Genomic DNA, 27,141 nt, shown 5'->3' with positions numbered 1-27,141 from the left:
ATGATAAATGACTGGCACAGAAAAATAATGAGAATTTAATAGTAAAAGAATCATGTGGCTGCATTTAAACATGTCCGTGTAAAGACTGATACAAAAAGGTTGCCATTTTTTGCCGCACCCTGTAAAGCTGTATCTTTAATAGAAAAAAATCCTTAGAGATTCTAATGACATGAAAACACAAAAAAAACTCATCATCGAGAAAAAGCAATTGAAAGTTTTTCTTTTGCGTAAGAACACATAGCAAGCATGGCCTAAAACCACTCATAATTTTTTTAATATTTGAACTAAAGCAATGAAACTTTTCCCCTGTGTTTGGAATAGTTTTTAGTTTTGAAATAAACAATAAAATTTTTTTTGATCGTTTCATCATTTTTGAAATACTGTAACCCCTTAAACACCTTTATTTTACTATCAAATAAAAAGCTATAATCCTCATAACCCAGTCCACGTTGCACCAATGCCAAAGCTACCTGTGATAAAGCCTGGAGTACAGAAGCCTCGTAAACACCCTATCTTGTAAACCTCCATCCCTCGTAAACCTCCATCTCTCTTTTTGTTCTACCGAGAAAATTGTCACTGCAAGATGTGCAGCACCCTCCTTTCACTATTAGTAAAAAACGAAAAAAACGAATATCATGTCACAAAAAGAAGGCAAGGATAAGAAAATACCTCAATGATGCCCCTCATGTTTGTGAGGAATGTTTAGCAATTTTCATTAGATTCATTTAAGGGGTATTCAATACAGATACACAGCATTTTTTAATGTTAGTCTTGGATTTTGTTCTGTTTTTGAAGAATTGATTCAATTAAGCATTTGGTTCATTTAACCACTGATTGAATTATCCAGTGCAGTAGCATAGATAGAATTTCATTTTGATGGGGGTTCAAAGAAATTTGCATGTGTTCAAATTTGAATGTTATGTATATGAACAGAAAAGTTATGTTTAGTAAATTCAACATTTTCATTTTTGTGTTTTCCTACTCATTTCAGAGAGGGTTTCGACCCCATGTACTCTCCCCTTGGCTACGCCACAGTCTCAGCACTGTTTAGAAACATATTTTCATTGTCAGAAGCATAGATCAAAGTTCTGCAATTTATTTTTACAGAACATGAATGAAGATAGCCTTGTGAAAATTCTATAATTTTTATGGAAGAATCGCATCTAGTGAGTCATAGAAAGTTAAAAGCAGAAGACATAGATTTTGAAACTCTAAATGTAGCAGATACCCTTTTTACTGTACAAACTTCTGTATGGTTTCTGCTGAAAATAAAGCATGATATAAAGGTCAATTTTCAAAACTTTGCTATAATTTGTGGGTAATCATAAACTTGTTTATTCAAATGTATAGGACTGCTGATTAGATTTTTTTTTTATTCTTGGAGGTTTGACTGATTGAAAAAAATGGCTGAAAATCAAATTGAAAAAATACAATGTAGTTGAATTTCAGAATGTAGCATATTTTAGGAAAATTCATCCACAATAAACATTGGGGGAAAAAACATTGAATTTATGCTTTGAAAGCAAGGAAATTGAAGTATGAAGTGAAAAGGGGGGCGCTTGAAACGAGAGTGAGCACTGAGATCCCAGATCTATTGTACTGTACCCGCTTAGTACCTACTAAAGGAGCCCAGTAACAGAAAAAAATTTTAGCGGTTGCCTAACCGAAATTCTAGGCAGTTCCCAGGGATCTACATAGTGGTATCCCAAGTAATCAAATCTTTGCGCAGAGTAGAAGTCACATTCACATAGCACATGAATTGAGCTTTCATCTGCCATATGACATCCTCTACATGAAGGATTGTCGGTAACGCCCATCAGATTAAGATGCCTATTAAGGAGCAGTGTCCAGTTAGTAACCCAACAGACTTCTTGATCTCATTCCTACTCAAATTAAGCAGTTCCTTGGATCCAAGCCAGGAAGACTGCTGGTTCAGAGTCTTGGCCTGTCTTTGAGAGTCGGACTGAAGCCACAGGGCATATGATTCATCCACAAGAAGGTTCTTTGCAGTAGTCCTTACTGCATTGTAGGGCAGGCTCGGGTTATTGAAAAAGCAGGGAAATTAAAAAAATTCAATATAGAGAGGTTGTGAGACAAGCACATTTGAGAAAAATAGGTTCAACTGCATTAGTAATGTTTGGTTTTTTAAAGTTGTAAATTTATTTTATCCTTTTCAGATAAGTAAGAAACTAGTCTATTTTACCCTGTATTATTAAACAATCTTGGTTATGAAATTATTTAAATATTTACAGGCCAGGAAGATTTAATTACCTCAGAAGTTCACCATCCTGATGGCATAGCAGTTGATGCAATAGCTGGTAACATGTATTGGACAGACACTGGAACAGATAGGATAGAAGTGGCAAGGTTGAATGGTTCTTCTCGTAAAATATTAATTACTGAAAATTTGGATGAGCCTCGGGCTATTGTTCTTGATCCACCAGAAGGGTAAATAATTACATATGTATATATGTATGTGTATATCAGGGCTTGAAAATTGTATTGCCCAACAGCCTAAATCATATACAGTCATGTACTGTAGTAACTCATTTCAAATGTATATTTATATTTTTTGCCATTACATGCAAATACTTCAGACTTCAAACTCTAGTTCTAAAGGGTGGGGCGCAGGAACTTCCTTTTTTAAAAGGCAAAAAAAAAAAAAAAAAAAAAAAAAAAATTATATACCTAAAAATTCTTTTTTTTATTCTTTTTCCTGTCACACATAATGGGAGATAATGCTTTACACATTTTTGAAAACAATATCATGTAATGTTGCCCTCCAATGTCAACACACTGATTCAGTCGAACTCGGAAGCTTTGGTCAACTCTTTGGAGCAAATGCAGTACATTGGCAGTTTCGGCTTGAATGCATGATGTAACAAAACTTCCCATTCAGATCTTTCCGTTTGAGCCTCTCCCTACTACTCTGTAATGCTCTACATTTTTTTGTGTGCCAAATTCAAAAAAGAAAGTTTCCACGCCCCACCCGGTATAAAGTTGAAAAGTTTTTATATTTGTAATTTTTACTTGTTATAATCATTTAATTTATCACTTATTTACTTATTAATTTATTTATTTCTTTATTCATAGGTATATGTATTGGACTGATTGGGGTTTGCGTCCTAAAATTGAGAAGGCAGCTTTGGATGGATCTCAAAGAGTGCTACTTGTAAATACTTCTCTAGGCTGGCCTAATGGACTCTCGATAGATTTTAGAGAAAAGAAATTGTATTGGGGTGATGCAAAGACAGATAAAATAGAAGTCTCAAACTTAGATGGAAGTGATCGTAGAGAACTAGTTTCAGACCAGCTGCCTCATATTTTTGGATTTACTTTACTTGGTAAGTATGTTTTGAATTATTTTTTTAAATGTTTTTTCTTGCTATTACTAGTTTTCTCCTGCTTTGTTAGGAGTCTTCTAGTACTGTTAAAGCCACAGTTAAGATGTAGTACAAGTTGTAACATTTTCAGACTGTTCAACCAATCAAAATCCTTGATTAGTGCTCATTGTTTCCACATAGAAAAGATAACGTGTGCTCATGATATCAAGCCAGTGTTGTAGCTATTAAGAAAAAGCTGTCGGAAGTTGACAATATGACTTAGCAGAATTTTGTTTCATTTTTGTAATTGCTGGGCCGAAAGGCCATAGTGGAGTTCGTACAATGCGTTGTGTTATGATTTGGTGGACTTTTGGACTGTAGGAATAATAGTTGGATTCATTTTTGCACCATGAAAGTTTATTAAATAAAATAGTACATATACAGTTCTAAACTAAGCTTAGATATTTAGTTAGGAGTTAAATATTTATATTCAAAACATTAAAGATTTCAATAATTAAGTACATCATGATTCTGCTCTCCAAAGGAATTAAACTTTAATCTACTGGTTTAAATTAAGTTGTGGGAAGTGGGAGCTAGTATTGTACGTACCAAGATTTCGGTCCTTTCTCCATTAAGTCATCCAAAGGCGCAGCGCGTTTCTATCATGACTCCGGACAAACGTCTCGGAGAAACGCCGAGCTCTCCAAAGATCGTCTCCTCTACCTTCCAAAACTATCTCTTCTTCTCTCGAAAAATCTTAACTCCTTGTTTTATACTGGGGGATAAAGTTCCCTGATCGGGGCACATTCTCTGGGGATCATAGTTCAACATCTGGAGATCCAGCTTCCAGGAAAACCCTATGCTTTATGGGGTACGGAGTGTCGCAAAGTGTCAGAATGGAATTTTGTTATTCCCAAGTCTTCTATTTTATGGGCTCGAAAATGTCAGAACTTCAGAAGTTATATCCTACAGCTATGACTCGGAAAGGGGGAAAATGTTTGAAATGTCCGAAAGAAGCTAACCCCTTTTGACCCACTGCGGGTGTCACAGAAAATTCCAAGTGTCGCTTACTCAAAACAAGCGGAGGGAAACTTTCCCGCCAAAATGTGTTTATTTCTAACTCTCTATTTTATGAGATGCAACTGCTCGGGGGTCTGAACTTATTTCCTGCACGGGAAAAATGTACCGCCGCGCCGCGACAAAAAGGTCATCTCTTCTTAACCTAAAAGACGTTTAAAAATGCGAGGGAGGCTATTTGTAGCGGAAAGAAGGTTCAGGGGATGGATATCCCTTTCCAGGCATGTGGGGCAGAAGGTCAAAATCGGCCCCACAATCCTGGTTTGGTTTTTGTTTCGTTATCTAAATGCGATAAATTAAAATCCGATTCCTTAAACTCATCCTTCCTTAGTTGTTTAATTTTTTTCATATCCCGTATTTCAATGTCCGAATTAATGTTTGCCATTTTTGTATTTTTGTTGAGGGATATTTCCTCCGAAGAAAGGTTTGAAATAACAACCGAAACAGTTTTATCCTTTGAAATTTTCGCAACCGCTGAATGTAACTCTAAAAACGGATTACGTAAAATTGGAGTTAACAAAATGTCGTCTCCTACTTTAGCGGGGATATCGACAGATAAATCAATAATTTTGGTTTCATGTGGTTGCAGCGTGTGCTTTTTCCTGAGAGTGGCTGTGGACGAAGGCAAATTATTAAATGAAGTGGAATTAGCATCATAAAGTCTCGTTGAAACAGTATTGGATGCAAGCGTGTCATTGTGAAAATTAAGGTGAAATTTGTGTAATTTTAGAAAATCATAGCCCAAAATAGCCCTGTATTGGGACGGAAAATTTTTTGTAACAAAAAAATTGTGTCGAAAATGCTTATCACCTATTGTTATTGGTACGGAAACACAACACTCAAATTTTAAAGATTCGCCTGAAATGGTTTTTATCAAAATGTCCTTACTAACAGGTTTAATTAAAGGATCATTTTTAATTTTCTTGTACACGAAATCATCAAGGAGGCTGACACTAGCTCCACTATCAGCAAGACAAACAGTGTCGAGGCCTGCAAATTTCATTAGTAATACGGGTAAATAAAAATTTGAAATATTTGGGTCAATTTTCTGGGTATTCAAGACGCATGGAAACGGCTTATATTTCTCGGTTTGGGGATCGCTAACCGTTTCATTTTTTTCTCTTGTTCCTGCGAGCCCCACTTCTAGTTTAAAGGACGATGATTTGTAGAGGGGTGAAATGGAGGAAAAGCGCACTGCTGATCTCTGTTATTCTCGGTCTGGGACTGAAAGTGAGGATGGAAACTTTGGCGCGGGAGATAAGAGTTGTTGTAAGGGGATCTGCTGGAGAACTGATTCTGCGGGGGGAGGACGGGGATGTCATTTCTTGTGCGATTTCGGAAATAACATTCGCTAGTGTAATGATTCGTCCTATTGCAAATTTCGCAATGTCGCGCATAGTTTTGTTCGTATGTGGGTGGAGGTCTGAAGTTTCGGGAATTATTTTGCCCGTGTGTATTTTCTGATCTGTAATTGCCTGAAAAATTTTGCCTATAATTAGGTGGAGTTCTAAAGTTATTTGTTCTGGGTTGATATTGATTTCGATATTCACGAAAGTTTGAAGAGATTTTTAAATCCTGGATATCTTTAGTTAAGGATGAGATCATTTCGTGCGTGGCACGCGCATGTTCGGACAGGATGGTAGCAAAATCGCTGTTAGTCGGCGAGGTTGTTGTCTGAGTTTTTGTGTTATTTACTGCGTGTTCATTTTCAATTCTGTTCAACTGTAGTAATTCCACGAAGTCGACCGCTTCCTGGAATTCCGTGGGATTTTTCATTAAGACTGATTGTTTGAATTCTGGGCGTAAGCCGTCAATGAATTTGGACAATTTTGTGTTATTATAAATTTTCTTAACGTCATCGTTTTCTAACGCGATGTCGCCAAAAAATTTCAATGTGGCGGTTGCTACCCTAGCAGCAAAGTGCTTAGCTGGCTCCTTTTCGTACATTTTACACGATGAAAATAGCTGTTGTCGTGATGTTAAACTGGATTTAATTTCAAAAAAATCTAAGAATTTAGTTTTGAAATTATCATAATTAAGCTCAGAAGATAGATCCGGGCAGTTTATCAAGTGGTTTAATGCGTCACCTCGGATTCGTGATTTTATAACAAACAATTTCTCTTCATCGGAACAATTGGATGCGGTGGTAAGACTATCAACTAATTGTACAAAATATCGGGGTGTGACAGCAGAAGAGTTATCGAATTGTGGGATAAGGGACTGAAAGGTGGCTAGTTTTGAAATAATGGGGAGGGAATTAGCACCAGCGGGAGGATTTTCGGAGTTTGTATTTTGCATGATTACAATTTTTTTTTCTTTGGCAAAATATTTCAATAAACAAATAATAACGCAATAAATTTTCTCAAAAGAACACAAATAAAATACATTTTCAATATCGATCCGTCATAATAGAGAAAAATTAAAGCGATAAATAATAATTTCATTTCACAAAAAAATCAGCAAGTATAAATTCAAACAAAAAAAATTTCAAGAGCCTTAAATTGTTTTTAGACATGACTACGTAAAGAAATAGACACCATTTAAAATCCGAGAAAATAATTGAGTCTTATTTAAAAGTGATATAATATTACAAGTATAAAGTGATAAGATGAATCCAACTATAATGAATGCAAACAAAGTAATTTCTCTAGCAAAATAGAAAAAGTCACGGTATCATTTAATGTTGCCTTTGACTAAATTAAAAATCGCGTAATCAATAAACATTCAAATTTGCACGGCATCATTTACTGTTGCCGTTCACTAACATAAATTTCGCGTCGTCAATGACCGTTCGGAATGGTCACGGCATCATTTACTGCTGCCGTTCACTAACATAAATTTCGCGTCGTCAATAACCGTTCGGAATGGTCACGGCATCATTTACTGCTGGGCCGATAGGCCGTATAGTGGAGTTCGTACAATGCGTTGTGTTATGATTTGGTGGACTTTTGGACTGTAGGAATAATAGTTGGATTCATTTTTGCACCATGAAAGTTTATTAAATAAAATAGTACATATACAGTTCTAAACTAAGCTTAGATATTTAGTTAGGAGTTAAATATTTATATTCAAAACATTAAAGATTTCAATAATTAAGTACATCATGATTCTGCTCTCCAAAGGAATTAAACTTTAATCTACTGGTTTAAATTAAGTTGTGGGAAGTGGGAGCTAGTATTGTACGTACCAAGATTTCGGTCCTTTCTCCATTAAGTCATCCAAAGGCGCAGCGCGTTTCTATCATGACTCCGGACAAACGTCTCGGAGAAACGCCGAGCTCTCCAAAGATCGTCTCCTCTACCTTCCAAAACTATCTCTTCTTCTCTCGAAAAATCTTAACTCCTTGTTTTATACTGGGGGATAAAGTTCCCTGATCGGGGCACATTCTCTGGGGATCATAGTTCAACATCTGGAGATCCAGCTTCCAGGAAAACCCTATGCTTTATGGGGTACGGAGTGTCGCAAAGTGTCAGAATGGAATTTTGTTATTCCCAAGTCTTCTATTTTATGGGCTCGAAAATGTCAGAACTTCAGAAGTTATATCCTACAGCTATGACTCGGAAAGGGGGAAAATGTTTGAAATGTCCGAAAGAAGCTAACCCCTTTTGACCCACTGCGGGTGTCACAGAAAATTCCAAGTGTCGCTTACTCAAAACAAGCGGAGGGAAACTTTCCCGCCAAAATGTGTTTATTTCTAACTCTCTATTTTATGAGATGCAACTGCTCGGGGGTCTGAACTTATTTCCTGCACGGGAAAAATGTACCGCCGCGCCGCGACAAAAAGGTCATCTCTTCTTAACCTAAAAGACGTTTAAAAATGCGAGGGAGGCTATTTGTAGCGGAAAGAAGGTTCAGGGGATGGATATCCCTTTCCAGGCATGTGGGGCAGAAGGTCAAAATCGGCCCCACATAATGATCATGCAGCATAAGCAAATTGTCGTGTTTCAATTGCTTTCGTCTCATTTCAAGCAACTTCAATCACTTTTCCGTCATAATTTTATTAAAGCATTTAAGATTCAGTGTGCTTCTCACTATGAAAACTGAAATTCAAGAAGAACAAGCTTGGTGAATTGAACGTATCAGTTTGTTCAATAAACGGCATCTTTTTTCTACTTTACTTCAATGAAAACGTAATGTCACAAATAAAGGGAGTCGGCTCCCTTTATGATCAGGGTTCACCATTATAACAAGACAAATGATGTGTGGGGGGGGGGGGGGGGAGAGAAGTTTTATTACAGCATGCCAACAATGAACACGGGCTTAGCAGTTAGTTCTTTACTGTGCTTACAATTTCAATCCTTTTGCATCAATCAAGTTTTGAAATATGAAATTATTTTATCATATGCTAGCTTAAATAGACCTTTTCAATTTTAATATTTTATTTTACTTATCAATACATTTTTGGTTACTTGCATATTTTTTGGATATATAAGAAAATTTGAAAGAAGTAAGCATTTAAGTGTTTAATCTTTCATTTTTTGAAAACTTATTTTAAAATGCTCATTGAAGTTTATTTTTAAATAAAATAAATTTAAAAGAATGAAAATGATATTCAATCATGCGAACATTAAAACAAATAATTTGCAAAAAACTGTTTCCCGTTTCAATCCTCTTGAATCTTGCAAATATTTCCTACTATTCTGAAATGTAAAAGTTATTTTACCTCTCTGAGATAGCATTTTTAAGTTAATAATTTATTTTACTTATTCATTAATTTTTGTTAATTGCATATTTTCTCGGGAACTACCAAATATAGAGAAAGAATTCATAAATTGTTTAATTCTTGTTTTATTTTCAAATTTAAATTTTATGTCTATTAAAAGCTCTTGAAAATGGAATCAAAAGCAAACTATACTTAAACATGTCAACATTGAAGATGTGCTTAATTGAAAATTGCTCACTGTATTTGAGATTTCAATTCTTTTGCATTCTGAAAATATATCAATTAATTTAAAGTTATTTTATTTTGTGCGAGGTTAAGATAGCTTTTTGTAAAGGAATTTTTTATATGCTTTTTGTGAACTTGAATTTAGTTTAATGATAAATTATTGATACTTACTTATTTCAGTACCGAATTGGAACGTCGTGTAATTGTTTCCAGGGTTCGTACGCCCTTGAAAAACCTTGAAAAGTGCTTGAAAAAAAAAGTTCATTTTCAAGTGCTTGAAAACCTTGAAAAAGTTTTAAAACCTTGAAAAAGTTTCTTAGTGCTTATATTCTCTCAAAAATCAACGAATTGTGCTTAGAAGTTTTAAAAAAGTATTTCACCACTGCAATTTTCTGAACATGTGCTCAGTATGCAACATCGGGAAAAATTGCTTCCGTGTTTGGGATTTCAATCCTTTTGCATCTTGTAAATATTTTGATGTTTTTTACAACCGAAAGATATTTTGACATATGGTACCTTAGATTAGTTTATTTTTTGTTTAATTTCATTAATTAACAAAGAAATTAATTTGGAAACCATGACAACATTGAACTTACTCGGGTTTCGCGGAAAATTGCTCTTGTGTTTGAAATTTCAATCCTTTTGCATCCTGCAAATATTTAAATATTTTGGCTAATCAAATGTTAGTTTCGCATATGCTACCTTAGATTAGTATATTTTTTGTTTAATTTTAATAAAAAATAAATAAATTTATTTCATGGGAAACATGCCACGTCGAACGAACTCAGTCTTTGCGAAAAATTGCTTCTCGTGTTTGAAATTTCAATCTTTTTGCATCTTGCAAATATTTAAATATATTTACTAATCGGATGTTATTTTCATATTTGCTACCGTAGATTAGCATATTTTATGTTTAATTTCAGTAAAATATAAGTTTATTTTATGGGAAACATGACAACATTAAACTTAATTCGCGAAAATTTGCTTCCCTTGTTTGAGATTTCAATCCTTTTGCATTTTGTAAATATTTTATATTTTTGGCAATTAGTAGTTATTTTGACACTGCTACATCAGATTAGCTTATTTTATTTTAATAACTAAAGAGTTAAAGAATTTATTACCTTGGTCTTGTTTAATTATTTGCTTATTTATTTTTGCAATTTTGAATGATTATCTTTACCTAATTTTTGGTCATAACAGATTTTTTTAAAAAAAAATTTAAATTTCAGCAGTTGAGCACCTAACAAATTAACTTAAAGTTTGTATTTTAAATATAAAGTTGATTTATACAATTTTATTTATAAGTACATCATTTTTTATGTCTGCTAAAATAAATAAGGTGTATAACAGGGGTGGTTGTGTTATGATTATTCACTTGAAATCCAGTAGTGTTCGTTTTTATGCTTTTACCTCCCTATATCTCCAATTTTCCCCTTTTCCTCAAATGTTCAATATTACTACTTTATTAAGGTTGTGGGTACTTGGAGCTTACTGAAAGAGGCTTTAATCAGCAAAGGGGTAGATAGCTTAAGGAGGGTCATTCATCTTCATTTGGATCTAATAAATTGACCAGTACCAGCCTAGCTAGGCCCAGTACCTGTTGCTGGTTATCAACACGCACTGGGCATTGTATTTCTATGCAGAATATTTTGACTTAATAAACTATTTTATGAATTGTATGCATAGCAAAAGTTATTGTTGTACATATGTATATTCAAGTAATAGGGGTCTTAGTTTTAAAAATTATCCCCCCCCCCTCGCCCCATTTTGCTCTTTGAAACTTTCAGGTAATTTTTTATGAACTCAAAAATCACAATTACCCCTGAATATTATTGCCTTTCTAAATTTAAATTCTAATATTCTATTGCAAGTTTTTAAATTCTATTGCAAGTTAATCAATGAAAGCTGAATAGGCTCAAGTTTGCATTCAGAGTATTTATCACTGCTTAAGCTGCTTTTGTATATTTTGAGGTGTAGAGACTGGACTGTGGACTTTCATCAACTTTTCTTACTTCCTAATTTTAAAATTTACTCGAGGACAGTTGAAATGCCTTATTGGCTGAACAGCTAATAAATACATACGAATAATTGATTTGCATACTTATAAATGATTTGCAAACCTAATATTTTTAGAACTTAATAGTGCAAACTGAAATAACTTTCTGGGTAGTGTTTTTGTCCTAACCGCCCTTACATTGTAATAAACCACTGTATAGATATTGGAAATAAATGTTGAAACCAGGGGGGGGGGGGGAGTGACTTCAAAAACTCCTCTCTGGCAATGCCATTGAACATGGGTATTTTAGTTTCTTCCCATAAAAGTTAAAAGCACTTATGAAAGGTTTTTTTTTTTTTTAAGTATTAATTTGCTGATTCTAGAAAATATACAAACCTCTGACTGCTGCAACCTTTGAAAAACCTCAAAATCAAACCTCTTGGTATCTGCTTCTCTTTATGACCAAACTTTTCAAACATTTTCAGAAAAACTTTCAACGCAGTAGATCTTTCATCAAAGTGTCTCTCGTTGTATTAAAAGCAATTTTGTTTTCCTATACTTTTTTGTATTATTGCCTTATTTCTATGTGTTTGTAGTAAATGAAATCTGCATACAATATTTTTAGTACAAATTTATGATATTGCCTTGAAAACAAAATTTTTTACCTTGAAAAGTACTTGAAAAGTGCTTGAATTTTTTTCTGCCTAAAGGGTATGAACCCTGGTTTCATTTTTTCTTGTTTTAAAATGAAAATAAAATGTTTCAATTTAAAAAAAATGGCATAAATTTAAACAACCACAAAAGGTATTTAAGCAAGCCAACACTGAAACATATTCTTTGCGTAAATAAACTTAACTGCTGTGTTTGATACTTTAATCTTTTTTGCATCCTGCCAATACATTTCATTTATTCTGGAAATATAAAAATTCATATGCTAACTCAGATTTTTTTTTCTTCAAATTTTTGTTTACATTCATTATTAAATTTTTGTGGTTGTATATTTTTCGGAAACTACGAAATTTTGAGGAATAAGTACTTAAATTGTTTGATTTTCTATTGTTTTTAAATTAAAGTAAAATGTTTATTGGAAAAATTTAAAAATAAGATTAGAAATATTAATTATTTAAACATGCCAGTATTGACCTTTCACTTCACAAAAAGTTGATTACTGCACTTGAGATTTCTAGTTGAGAGTGTTCGTTTTCCTTCTTGCAAGTCTCAATTATCTTTAAATGCAGAAATCATTTTATCATCTCCTAGCATGGAATTGCTTCTTTCTTTCTAACTTTATTTGTTTAATAACTTTTCTTATTTTACTTTTCAATAAACCATTTGTAAAAATAGTTAGTAATCCAATGTTATGAAGCACAAAAATTGCAAATAATTACAGACACCTGTTTTGGTGTTACAAGGAACACGTGTCTGCAATTATTTGCAATTTTTGTGCTTCATAACGTTGGATTACTATTTTTATTTTCATCACAAAGGTATTTATTCGTTAAACCATTAGTAATTATATATTTATCATTGGAATTATTGAATTTGAAAGTATTAAATATTTTATTGTTTCATTTATCATTAAAGTAAAAAAATGCATTGAAAACATAATTTCTGAATTTCTGAATTAGGAAATAAAAAAAATATTTAACCATGGCAACATTTAAATGCATGCTCTTTATATAATTGCTTACTTTGTTTGAGGTATAAATCCTTATGTATCCTGCAGTTTTTATATAGCTTTTTTTTTTATTTTCCAAATGTTTCAAAATATGGAAATTATTTTATCAAATCCCAACTTTGAATAGTTTAATTTTATTATTTAAATTTTTATTAAAAAAAAAAGTGATATGTTACAGCAATCTATGTAAATAAAACAGTATATATGATTCAGTGAGAAGCAAAGGGATGTAAGTGGAAAAATGAAAAATTTGGAGATAACCAGTATAAATGGTAGGTGAACTCCTCGTCTGTCTTGGTGCAAGATATGGATACCTCAGTTGCCAAATCGATTAACTCCACATTAAAAAAAAAAAAAACCTCATTTCTGCTTTAATAGTGCTTAATCAATACTTAGAATGTGAATTTATATTAAAATTTTGGTTCATTACATTTCTGATCCTGCCATGGCAGAAAAAGTAACACCAGGACCCATTCACTTCTATGTAAAATGCTGTCTTCTTCATCAGTTTTCTGGACTTTTTGTTTTATGGAGTTAATCGATTTGGCAAGTGAAGCATCCATATAGTACTGGTAGCCCTGGTAGGTGCTGCTGTACAGCACCTACCAGGGCAATGTTAGCCCTGGTAGAAAAATCAATGTTAGCCTACCTAGAATGTTATCTTTAATGTCATTTTCTTCAAAACTTGAAAATGTCCATTTGCATCCCTTTGCATCTCACTGCGTCATTTGTGTGTATGTTTATATGTTTCCTATACAAATCCACAGTTTATTTGGAAGGGAAGTACTTGGGCACGAGAGAAGGAACATAGGTTTTTTTTTTCAAATGCTTAAAAAGTATCGAATCGTTAAAATTTTAATTTTACGGCCCGAAAGTGGCATTAAATGGCCTCTTCTACCGGAAATAATTATTCAATCAGTTCAAATTCAGCGCCTTTTGGAAGCCCGCGAAAAATACCCCTGAAATTGAACTACAGTTGGCTCTCTGTTTAATGATTTTCAAGGGACTACAAAAAATCATCCTTAAGTAGAAAACGTTCTTAAATAGAATGCTTTTAACACTACAGTGGACCATCTGGGACCCTAAAAGCCGTTGTTAAATAGAGAAAGACGTTAAATAGAGCATCGTTAAACAGGGAGCCAACTGTAATTCCTTCAAATTTCCAAAAAAGAGAAAAAAGAAACAAGGCTGTAAAATCCACTTTTTTTTCTCCACTGTGACTAAATAAAATTTTGTTTTTGCTTCGAGGCTAAAATTTCTTCTTTTGATTATTATTTGGTGATTTATCTTCTTTCTTTTTTTAAGGATTTCAGGTGTATTTATAGAGGGTTGCATTTAATTTATTCGGGAATTTTTAATTTGCTGTCTTCTTTCTTTAAGAATGATTATTTTGACAGGTTATTTTACAGTATTTTTTTTTTCCTCTAATTGAAGCCCGATTGTTGAAAATGCGTCACTTGACATAACTGTTATTTTCAAAGTAGGCTGTGCAAAGCCAGCTGGGCAATACATCTAGTAAAAAATAAAGTAACCTTATTGAAAAAAATTTTTTTTATTGATTTTGCTTCAATGTTTTGTTGCCAACAAAAGAATATCTAGATTTGCCTTTGTTTTGATTTTTTTTCTTTTCTACATTTGTCTCTTTTTTATAATTTTCAAATCTCTTTTCGCTGCATTTTGGAGTGTCCATCTTGTTCTAAGGCATGTAATACCCAGATGCTAATATCTAATCAATCAATTAAAAAATGCTCTTTGATTAGTAAAGGCTGGAAATGTGCATAACAGCTTAACAATCTGAGTACTATCAAAGTATGGTTACAGGAATTTTCACATATGAACCGTGTGGTATAAGTTGTATGCCTGTACTTTGAATTTTAAAGAGTATATTCCACTTTTTAGTACCCATCTGTTAAAGAAAATTATAAGTAAGCAGCAATCTTTGCTACTTTGCTCATTATAGGGGCACAGGTGAAGGAGATCTTTTTTAAATTAATGAGCTTTTTTTTATGATTTTTTTTTGATGATGAGGTATTTTTAAATGATTTAGTTTTGTGTTTATTTCCATGTATGACAAAAAGAAGTTTTTTGAACTGTGTAACTGTAACTTTAGAAATATTAATACTACATTTTTGCTTTTTTTTTTTTTAGGAAATTACATATATTGGACTGATTGGCAAAGAAGATCCATTGAACGAGTTGATAAAGTTACTGGTGTAATGAGAGAAATAATTATAGACCAGCTTCCTGATTTGATGGGTTTAAAAGCAATAAGTTTAAAAGAAAAGCTTGGTAGGATTTTTTCTTGAAAGTTTATTTTATGAATAAGAACACAAAATCAATGATTTTTATTAAGATTTTTGCATAATAGTAAGTAGTCACAGTAATGATTCACTAAAAATTTGAAATTATAGTTTCAAACAAAAAGTTTCAGTACTTGTTTGCTCTAGAAATCCAATCTCTTACCCCAAAAGAAATGAACTGTTCATTTTTGCACCCAATAATAAAAAAAGAAAGTAGAAAAACTGGAGCTTTAAAAACAGAAACTTTTGTTTCCTTTATTCAATGCAAACATTTCAGAAACTATTAAATGCTTCATATATTTTTTTTTTTTTAAGCTAAATCTCTTAAGTTTGCAATCTAGTTTTTATGTTCTGTTCCTTAAAAATAGCTATTGCTTCCCTGCACTTATAACTTTTCTTGTTAACTCCAATAGACTGATAGTTGAACTGTTTCTTCCTCCCACGTGTTTGCTCAACATTAGAGCCATTAGATACAAAATTCGGCATCCTTTGCCATTGTTGACGATCTCATCTTCTGTAAATTGTAATTTTGTCTGATTATTGTATCTGTGCAATGCAATCTTGTAATTGCAATGTCTTACCTTTTTCTTCCTACTGTATCTTTGAAATTTGGAACTTGTATACATCCAAGTTCCAGAATGTAAAACTGATGCTTAGATAATTTTTGACGAAGTACAAAAGCTAATATAGGGTGTCCATCTTTATTTACAGCTGCTTAAATTTCCCAAATTCGGTTTGTACCACTTTTTTTGCTTATACGTAATTTCACTGTACTGCACATCTTTGTCCTTAATTAAATTAATTAATTTTATTTTAATCTTGATGAAAGAATTACTTTCAGGAAGAAATTTAAAGCATAGTTTAAAGACTAAATGCATTTGTTTTTCTTTTTTGCAGGTGTCAATCCATGTGGCATAAACAATGGGAACTGCTCTCATTTATGTTTAAATAGACCTGGGAGCAATTTTACTTGCTCTTGTCCTGGTGGACTTGAGCTTACCACTGATAACATGACTTGTATTGTACCAGAAGCCTTTTTATTGTTCTCACGGAAGGAAAATATCCGCAGAGTGTCCTTAAAATCCCATAACGCAGATGCTATTCCTCTTTCTGGTGTACAGGAAGCGAATGCTTTGGACTATCATATTAGTGAGAGCCGAATTTATTGGACTGATACTAGCTTGAAGGTGAATATTAAGCTTTTTTGAAAAATCTTGATCAAATTTGAAATGCGAAACTTCTTTACTCAATACTTAATTTTAACTTTTACTTGTTTCTTTTTTCATTCGTACATTTTTGATGTGCATCCTTTTTTTTCTTTTGTAATTGCATAGCTGCCAACTTGTACGATTTAGCCGTACATTGTAAGATTTTCGGTCGTTTTGTACGATTGTACGGTCTTATGGCAGATTTGTACAATTTTTAGTTTTTGGTCTGTCTGACGCGTTCACATCGCACACGAGCCAGGCAATGCATCGTGCATGAGGCAGTGTCTGGCTATTATCACACGCAGCGATGTGTTTGTTATGAGAATTATATGTGGTGTTTGAAAGATTGCTATTCATTTAAGTAGGACTAGACAGAGCTGCACACTTCTTTATCAAATAACAGCATGGAGAACATTTTAATCTGTTAGAACTTAAAAAAAACTATTGTTTTGAACAAGTTTTTAATAGACAATTTTTGAAAGCTGCAAAGTCAGCAACTGTTCAAAGTTTAAGATCAAAGAAATAAAGGTTTTTTTATTTACTTATTTTTAAATTTATTTATTTATTTTTGCTTATAAAAGCACAGATCAAGTAAAGGTAAGGATTTGAAAATATTATAATACTTTAAATTTTAATACTTTGCTTTATAATGGTCAAAAAAGCGTAGAAATATAGCCACCGCATACATTGTAAGATTTTTTAAGTTGGCATGTTGGCAGCTATGTAATTGCATTGTGAGATATAATTCAATTACTTATAAAATGAAAAAAAAAAAAAGTGAAAAGATACTGCCTATACTGTCTTTCATTCTTGAATTTTTCTTGTGCATTTCTCCCCCCCCCCCCCATCATTGAACATAGCATGGGTTCCCAAAGTGGGCATTGCAGCACCTTTAGGTGTTTCAAGGAAAGCTTAGAGCTTCCGGGAAGTGTCCATAGTATCAATTGATCATATATAATAGAGATAGACTGGGATGCCATGAGAAAATTTTATTTCTTCAAAGGTTGTTGCAAATCATAAAAGTTTGGGTACCACTGGAATATAGAATAATAATTCAATTACTGAAAAAGAAAAGAAATATTGCACACATTTCTGAAAAGATAGCTTGAAATATAGCAGTGTAAAGGCCTTTTTTTTTATTTTCTTCCTTGCTATTCGTTTGATTCACATTTCAGGATTATGTTATCAGCATTTAGGTCTATTTCAGCATTACTTTACTTAAAACAAGCAATTTCTCTCAAACTACTTTGTCACACAGTGTGAAACGTTTGCTTTATGGGAGATTGCCTTAAATGAATGGTACAATAAATAAAAATAAGAAATAACATACAATTGAACAAAATTGCAGATTTATTGCATACACATGTTTTGGGGTACGTGTTAACCCTTTTTCCATGCAAAATAAGTGAGCTTATGGATGAAAAGACATCTAAAAAAAAGATGTCTTTTACATATAAACATAAATTAAAATATGAAGTGTAAAAATAAATTAATTTGCTTTGGTCATATTTTTTAAAACTTTTTTTGTAAAATAGGATATTGTTTTTTTACCCTTTAAATTAATTGTTACTTCATGACAGCTTTTATAAGTTAAAATATTTACAAAAATTGTTAGGGGGATTTCTTAATGATAAAGGGAGAACACAGGTATAAAAAAGTTTAAAAGCCACTGCATTAGTATATTCTTGGCCATTTTGAATTTAAAAAAAAAAACTACATTTTATAATGTTTAGCATTCTTAAGTGAATATCTCTTTTTTTTTCTTTGCAGACTATCAGCAGAGCATTTATGAATGGTAGTTGTGTCGAAACACTTGTGGAATTTGGTCTGAATTATATTGAAGGTTTGGCCGTAGACTGGGTTGCTCAAAATCTGTATTGGACTGATATGGGCTCCAATCGTATTGAAGTATCCCGTTTGAATGGCACTTCAAGGAAAGTGTTACTGTGGCAAAACATGGATGATCCACGATCTCTGGTTTTGGACCCTAATGAAGGGTAATTGAAATTTTTCTCAAAAAAAAAAAAAAAAAAAAAATTCAATCAAATAAATTTATTTTTCTCTATAAAAAGTAATGTTGTTGTTAATGAAATACTTTTGTTTTTATAACATGATAACACTTTTTGTTGTAAATGTACAACTTTTTTGGTGTATTTTCAATATCTTTCATTGACTGTTTGTTTTAAAAATAACTTCAGTATTTTCTTTCCTTTGATTATTTGATCCTTCTTTTGATTTCCTCTTGCAAATTGGGTAACTTAAAATGTGAAAGTTAAGTAAAAAGTTTGAAGTAAGATACCTGATTTTTACCCCTATTATCCCATCTCCTTTGTTGCTAAAAGTTTTCAATTGTTTTTTGGGTGAACATTAGGAATTTTCTAATATATTGTTGTTGTTTTTTTCAGTTATATGTATTGGACAGATTGGGGTACAAGTGGTCGTATTGAAAGAGCTGCAATGGATGGATCATATCGTAAAGTTCTCATCAGTAAACTTGGTCGTCCCAATGGTTTGACCATCGATTTTGTTGAGAGAAGGCTCTACTGGATTGATATTGATACTCTAAAAATTGAATATTCTGATTTATTTGGTAATTTTTAATTTTCCCTTCTTCTATGTGCTGTTTCATTTTGTCATTCGATTAATCTCCCTTCTCGATATTTTGAGTTTTAAAAATCCAATTTTAGTACTAACATTGTAGGCAAAGCTCCCATGAATTTTTAAATGTGTTTTAATTCCAGGTACCTGTTACAAAAGTCTTTTGAAAGTACTTAATTTTTTATTGAAAATCTTTTTCAAATATGGTGCTTCTAATTGGTTTTTGTTTCAAAATTAAAAGTTTTTTTTTATTTTATCAAATAATTTTTTATCTACCACAAAACCAATTATGCATTAAAGATGAAACTTTTATTTTGCTTGAACTGAAACTTTTTTAGTAAAAAAAATACGTTTTGTACATATTGATGTACAGTAGAACCTCGTTGATCGTCGAATTTCCTCAACCCAATATAGATCCGGATCTCCGTATAAAACTTGTGTACTTTTCTCTTACATTTCGTGTTCACATAAAAAATTATTTTTAATTATTGTAGCAAGAATGTAAATCTAAGAACTCCAATCAATCACTTTTTATTTTAATCTATCAATGATAAAGCATTTGCTTGACAGATCTTCATTCAAGCACCACACATGTATGAAAAAGAAGATAGTGGGCCAATTCTTTGTTAAGAATTGGGAATTTTTTAAAAATATGTTTCAATGTCTTTTAAACAATTCTATGCAATTTTTGTTACTAAATATGTTTTTTTTTCATAATAAACAGCAAGTTTGTTGAAGGATTTGTTTTGCTCATTATCTATATTACCCGAATAATACAAATTTTAGATTCTAATGATTGCTGTTAGTTCAGGTTTGTATGGATAGATAAAATTGTACTGCATAGATTGTTTTTAAGGTCCCTTGGATTCTGGAGAGATCTTTCAATGCAGAGGAAAAGATGGCGTGGGAGGGGAGGGGGGGGGAGCAAAAGAAAGTATTTTTAGTAAGATTAAAATAATTTTCTAAATGCAGAATGACATACAGTCAAGTCCTGACTTACGCGAGGGATGCATTCCAAGACCCCTCAAATAAGTCGAAATTTCGCCTTGGGGAACAGGGTATGTGTAAAAACTTTTATAAACATACCCAATTGTTTTATACACTTGTAAACACCACCTCAAACTGTTCAAAACCATTTCTTAACCATACATTACTGTTTCTTTTATAAAAAAACTGAATTTTATGTATGTTTTAAATAAAAAACCCGTTTTATTCAACATAAAATACTGCTACGATGCAAAAAATCAATGATCAACGGGAAAGAAAGACATAAAATAAACCAGTACGGTACGTACAGTATGGTGTAAGAAAAACAAATGCACCCTAGTTTTATATTTGTAACTTTAGAAATTGAAAATGTTGATGATTTAAGTTGTGAGATCTAATTGTTAATTCAAATATATTTTTAAATGCAATTGCTTCGCTGTTTCTTTTATAACGTTTTCATCAGTGGCCGCACCCCTATCCCTGCTTTCTTAAATTCACAAAACAAGAGCAGCTTCCATTTTCATTTTTTTTGCGTTTTTCTTAGATACTACTTGGTGAACTTTTACGGATTTCCTTTTCTTGACTTTTAATTGTACAAATGGACGTTTCACTCACACCTAATTGTTGTGCTACCTTTGACGCATTTTATAGTTGTTCAATCGCATAATCTTTAGCTCAAGTCTCTTTTTCTTTCGATCTTCACAAGATAAAACTTTACTCTTAGGTGTCATTATATTTCAACAACTTTCATATTTAGAATGAAAAAAAAAAGGAAAATGAGAAGTAGTTATTTGTATAAGCGATGTATCAGAGCAGTACGGTGTGAGAACTTCCGCTCTCAGTGATGCTAAAAGTATGAAGGTCCATTCACAATTTTTTTTGGAAGCCAATAACAAAGCCGATACTTACCACAATTCCCTTCCGAAAATTTTCCTATTCGCTCCTGTTTTCGCCCCTGTTTCAGGGGCGATTAATTCGTGTTATAGCCATTTCGCGTAAGTCGGATCGCGTTGTAGCTGGAGTCGACTGTACTTGATTTTAAGCCAATCAATCATATAAAATTTTCATAAAGTTATTGAGAAAATTTGCATCTTTTGATATTTCTTACATTTTAAGAAATCATGGCAGTGTTCTGTTGTATAAAGAAGCTAAGTTCTTTAATTGAATGCTAATTATAGTTGTTTAATTTTCATATTTTTGTTTAGGTAATCACCGTGTTCAAGTTCTTGACAATTTGACTGATCCCTATAGTTTGACCATTTATGAAGATTTCATGTATTGGACTGATTGGAAAACCAATAGTATCAACCGAGCTAATAAAACAAGTGGTGGAAATATTACTGTCATTCAAAGAAATTTAGATCACGTGATGGATGTCCTTGTTTTTCATACATCAAGACAATCAGGTATTTGCATTTGTGGGAACATAATTTTTATTAATATTTAGTGTATAGTATAGTCATCGTTGTGATTAAATTTTTAGTCAAATTGCAATATCTCTATATGTTTAATATCATAATTGTTAGAGCTGGAAATCCAAATTTATTATAAATAGTCAGCGGGACTACTGGAGATTTTTTTTGCAACCATTCTGTTAATATTAGTGATCAATTTTTAAATTGACAAATTTTCAAAAGTTTTTTTCTTTGGCAGAAGAGTTTTGTTTTGCATTTTTACAAAAAAAAAAAAAAAAAGTAAGTGAATTAACTTCTTCCACCGAAAAATATTTAAAAAAATAATTTCTGATGCACATATTTATTAAATTATTAAAAAAAATGATATAACATTTTCAAATGCTAATAATTTAATTGAAAACATTACAAGTTTTCTCTTAAATGGTTTTTCTTTAAAAAATGGTTTTTTCTTCTCTAAGAATTTCATTGCTGGTACAGAAAGTGGATTTTTAAGTAATGTCAAGCTAAGTGAAAAAAATTGGTAATTTTTCAGGGTGATCTTGCACCACACTGAAATTTAATATGAAAAACAGATTGTCATTAAAAGGTGTATTCAACTTCAGACATTTATTTCAAAAGAGAGAAAAAAAAATAATTACATTAAATTTTTTGCAGATATAGGTAAAACAACTTGAAAAGGTTTTACAGTTCTCTTTGGTCATACATTATGTAATACAAATGAAAGCAATTTATTGAAACTCATATCCCCCAATAGAAAAAGCACTTTTTTACACCATCACACCGTAATTTATACCATCTTGGTCTAGCTTTTGTGAGAGGTATCAGAAATATATTGCAGTAGAAAATGTCAAGATTGCATCTCTGCTTTAAATTTTTTTGATGAAAATTACTTGTCAATTAAAATTTCCTTTACCATCCTTCATTTAATAATTTTCTTTTTTTTTCATTCATATTCTTATTTATATATTTTTTAAATTAATTCACACTTTTATTCCTTCATTTACTTTTTCTCATATATGAACTTATTTATTCGTTTATTGTTTCATTTCCTTTTCATTAAATCACTAATTCTTTTTGTTAACTTTACTCATTTATTTGATCAATAATATCTTTAAAAATTGAATAAAAAATACTTCATTAAAAAAAAAACATTTTATTACCCACTTCCCCAGTGACCTTTTTTTTTTTTTTGAAGGTACGAGTTTACTGCCAAAAATTAAAAATGTTTTATGTTGATTAATATATATATATTTTTTTCAAATACATTGTTCGTTCTTTGTGTACCGTAATTTTCAGCGCACATTTCTACTTTGTTCATTTTGAAAAAAGTAAGTTTTCTTAACTATTTCAATTTGCCCCACATTTCCCTACTTATAATTTAATGATGTATGTAGAAAAAGTGTCTTAAGAGTTCATAAAAATATTAAAACTTATTTTAGAAAAACTGCATTTAAGCAGGATAATCTGTACCTCACATACATGCATCCATTTCTTTTAAAATATTTTTGAAAAAGTATTTTCTTTAGCATATTATCTACTGGCTGCTATACATACCTGCATCGATTTTGTTTAAATTTTAAAACAAAATGTAGTTTATTCAATACATTATCTACTGGATACTATCAGTGTTTAAGAAATTTTTTTCTGGTAAGTGACACATTGACATTGCGTAAAGTTAAATATAATACAAATATGTATGGTCACGGCAGGTTATGTGTAAATCGACATATAAAAGAGTAATATGGAGAGTCCACATCCTTTTTTTTAATAATTTTTTTTTTCAGCCATTGAAATGTTATTCCTGAAAATGAACTGCTTAATAAAGGTTAGAAGTAATGTAAATCTATTGCCGGAAAAGAATCAGTTAGCTCTCTTTTTATATAAATGTTGATAAATGATTTCTTCAGTAGTTAATTAAAATTTTGAGATTTTTTAACTTTTTTTTAAAGGCATTTTAAAATCGTCCAAGGTCTAAATACTGAAAAAGTCTTTAAAGCTTGAGGAACTTTTGTTTTTTTTTATTTATTCATTTTTTTTTCTAAATTTTATTTGTCAATGCAAGGCATTTGTCAGCCAAATGCTAAAAGTAAAATTTCAGATATTGATGCAAGATGAGAAAATTTAAAATGTTTTTTGCACCAAAAACTTTACTTTTCAAGTCGGCTAATCAATTCAAAAAAAAAAAAAAAAAAATCTTTTTACCAAAGTGAAAAAGAATCTCACATCTTTATACTAGCTTCTCATCCCCCTCCCACCCCCCCCTTTTTTTTTGTAATAATTAGAAACTGCTTATAAATGTTTTTTGAAGTTTTTTTTTCACTCTCTCTTTAGATTTGTATGTAATAAATATAAAAAAGGCGTTTTTATATTAAAATCCTTTAGTTTTCTGTGTTATGTAATGCTATGAATAAGTACATGACAAATGTTTGCAACAACTGCTTAGAAACAGCTCTGTGGCTGTTTGTCAAAAGGTGATAAGTCAAATTTGTCATCTTTTTATGAGAGGGAAAACAAAACATATGTAGACTTAAGAAATTTTGGTGTAGAATTATATGAAAGTTTTTATTATATCATGTTTGGTGGTTCATATTTTCTTCCGCTTAACAAGTTTAGGCATAGAAAAATACCACTGTAAACACACATCATGATTGGTAAAATAGAACATGGTCAAATTTGACTTAATAACTTTTGACAAACAACCATAGAACTAAGTTGAGATTCTAGTTAGATATGTATTGTGAGAAATCGTACATATACTAAAAATAGTTTATGCACCCTTTTTTTTAATTACAATGTTGTTACCAAATTGGGTTTTAAAAATTTACTATGTACTTTTTTGCAACAAATGTTTTGTATTTGCTTCAAACTGTGTAGTGACAGTGTACAAAATTAAAGGTTTTGCTAAGAAACCGTGAATTCACCTGATACAAAACTGATCATTCTGATACAAAACTGTTCATTCTGATACAAAATTGGCAATTTTGCTGATACAAAGCTGATGCAGAAATGAATTTTTGATTTTCCACCCCTGATTGAGTAAATTGCTGGAATGTCAGTATTATAAGCATGGATCAGGAGTGGGAATTGGACTGATTTTAGGGTACAGGAGTAGGAGCTAGTCATTTTCCTTTCCAGTCCGCAACCTGTCAAAGGAGGGGTGCAGAGTGGGATTGATTTTGGGGGAGGGAGTCAGAATCAGAGGGCCTTAAAGTTCCTGGAGTCAGAATCAGTCATTTTCCTCTTGGTTTAAATATGGCAATGTTTTGATTACATATGTTTCCTCCTGAAATAAAAAGAACATATAGTGAAAACATATAAATGATGTTTTAATGGTTGCATATTGCAAAGTTTTATCTGAATGTAATTTCAGGCCGAGGAGTCAGTTACCTTTCTCACCTTTAGTCACCTTTTGAAAATTTGGTTACTTTTAGTCACCTTTTGCAACTTTTGTCACCTTTCTCGAAATGTCTTATGATTTTTTTTTTTAAATAATTAAATCCTTGAAAAGTATCTGAATGATAACAGTGAAATTAATTTAAAAAGTAGCATTAAATATGCCCCCCCCCCCACCTTGTTGTTGTTTAAGAAAAATAGCTATGCTACCGGAAAATCCGGGAATTTTTTTTTATTGCTTGCAATTGCACCCTATGAGCGGAACCAGTCTTTCTATCCCCCTTCGACCGTCAGACGCATTTTCCACAAGTCTCGTCTAAACGCCATTTTGTTTCCTATCGTGTTTCTGGCCATAGAGTGTTGTTCGACTAAAGTTCAGCAGTGCAATTTGTTTCTACACACTTTCATCAAATGCAAGTTGTCTTCCGTGTTTATAAAATGACATCATCTGAAGTCTCTGAATCTCACGCTCCAGGTGCGTTACTTGCTTGTTTCACTTTTACTGACTTCAAAAGTCGCGACTAAGCAGCCACAAGTGGTTCGATTTGAAAAAGGGGTGATGGGTTAAGGAGGCGTGCCTCGATGTCTTCTTTGAGCGCGGAATAGTGAAAAGTTTTGGTTTGTGTTTATAGTGTCACTTTGTGTTTGCACAGAAATGGTTAGTTTGGGTTTTATTTTTGCTGCACAAGTGCGAAGTGAACTTGGTCTGTGTAAACATTTCTTAACATTTCCCTTTTTGGTGCGTCTCAGAGAATCTCCGAATTTTTTTTTTTTTTTTTAGGTTTCAATGCTTTATATGGCTAGTTCCAGTAAAAATAAAGCTTTCAGAAGCAAATGCTAGCCAAAAGCTTTATTTTATGTAACGGCGAGATTGATTTTATTAAAGTACGGTTTTAACATGGTTTGGTAATGTAATGATTTGGTTCTTCCACATTCATTTCAAAAAGCTGCTGATTTTATAATCCAGAGATTTTATAAGTGGCGGTTAGTGTTTATTTATTTATTGAATTAGAACAAAAAAACTGCTGTAAACCTATTTGGAACAAAATGCACTACGACAGTATTTTTGATAAATGCGATATTATTTTCCTAGATTCAATAAGGAATAAATTTATGTTTAAAAAAAAAAAAGAAAAGAGAAAAAAACAGCCAACCAACGCATCCAACAAATGAGTCCCGATTGAAAAAACAAAACAAAAGTACCCTCACATCTTTATCACCCCTATTTTGATCAAATCAGAAGAGACCATGACAGCATTCCTGCTTATTCGTCATTATTTTTTATTCCTAAGCCTGATATGTTGGGGATTGCAAATTGACTAGGACCAGTCTAGCTGGGCCCAGAGCCTGTTGCTGGTCGTCACTTTTGTATTTGTAATTATTAATAACTTGATTTAATACTACATTTTTTACCTTCCATGGACATGTCATGGAATATTTTCAGAGCTTGTTAAAAAAATAAAAAATAAATAAAACAAGAAAGAAAAAATCATGAACATTTTCAGGCATATGAAATGATATTTTCATCATATTATTTTTGCATTGTAAGTACAATTATCATTTTGTTAAAGTCTGATTTTTAAATTGGTTTTCTCAGTTATTCTCTACTGTCAAGACTTTTGATTTAATATTTATGCTTTGTTTTTACTAAGAAAAAAGAAAGAATGCTGATAATTTTTCAACAAGCTAAAAAAAAGAGAAAAAAAAACAATACTAAAAACGTGATTGAATAACATAAATTATCTGTTCAAGAAATGCATCATCTTGCTTTTTACTTCACAATTTCAAGCTTTATTATGCTGATTAAATATATATATATATATATATATATATATATATATATATATATATATATATATATATATATATATATATATATAATAAGGTTACATAGAGTTTACAATGAAATTTTTTTGAAAATGTCTTAAAATTTTTATTTTACTACTTCTAGCCTTATAATATTCATTTCCAAAATTGTAAAGATATCTTTACAAGAAATATATAGGCTATTTTGGTAAAAGTCAGTAAAAAGGGATAATCCTTTTGTTTTTTGAGTTCTTAACAAATTGCTTTTGGTCACCTTTTAGTTACTTTTTTGTCACCTTTTAGTCACCTTTGTTTTCAAATTTGTCACCTTTCTCACTTTTTTCAAAGGCCATCAGCAGTCCTCGGCCTGTAATTTCAAATAAAGTGCTTTTCTTTCTAAATGAAGTCCATTTTAATCAAATAAGAAACGTTTTCAATAATTTTTCTTAACCTTGTTATATTTAGTTCTCGC

General features: G+C 31.7%; 1 protein-coding gene across 1 annotated transcript in view; it reads left to right on the top strand.

The window, feature by feature from the left end:
* The window catches only part of LOC129226657 (low-density lipoprotein receptor-related protein 6-like), a 61,606-nt gene that overhangs the window by 24,131 nt on the left and 10,334 nt on the right, over nt 1-27,141 (top strand). The window contains exons 7-13 of the mRNA XM_054861287.1: nt 2,253-2,448; nt 3,094-3,344; nt 15,111-15,251; nt 16,160-16,449; nt 18,241-18,467; nt 18,876-19,060; nt 21,261-21,461. Of these exons, the coding sequence (XP_054717262.1) occupies nt 2,253-2,448; nt 3,094-3,344; nt 15,111-15,251; nt 16,160-16,449; nt 18,241-18,467; nt 18,876-19,060; nt 21,261-21,461 (1,491 nt within the window). The remainder of the gene's footprint in view (nt 1-2,252; nt 2,449-3,093; nt 3,345-15,110; nt 15,252-16,159; nt 16,450-18,240; nt 18,468-18,875; nt 19,061-21,260; nt 21,462-27,141) is intronic.

Source organism: Uloborus diversus, chromosome 7, assembly GCF_026930045.1.
Source record: "Uloborus diversus isolate 005 chromosome 7, Udiv.v.3.1, whole genome shotgun sequence".
Lineage (NCBI taxonomy): Eukaryota > Metazoa > Arthropoda > Arachnida > Araneae > Uloboridae > Uloborus > Uloborus diversus.
Note: the sequence above shows the minus strand (reverse complement) of the source record. Positions and strands in the feature narration are given on the sequence as shown.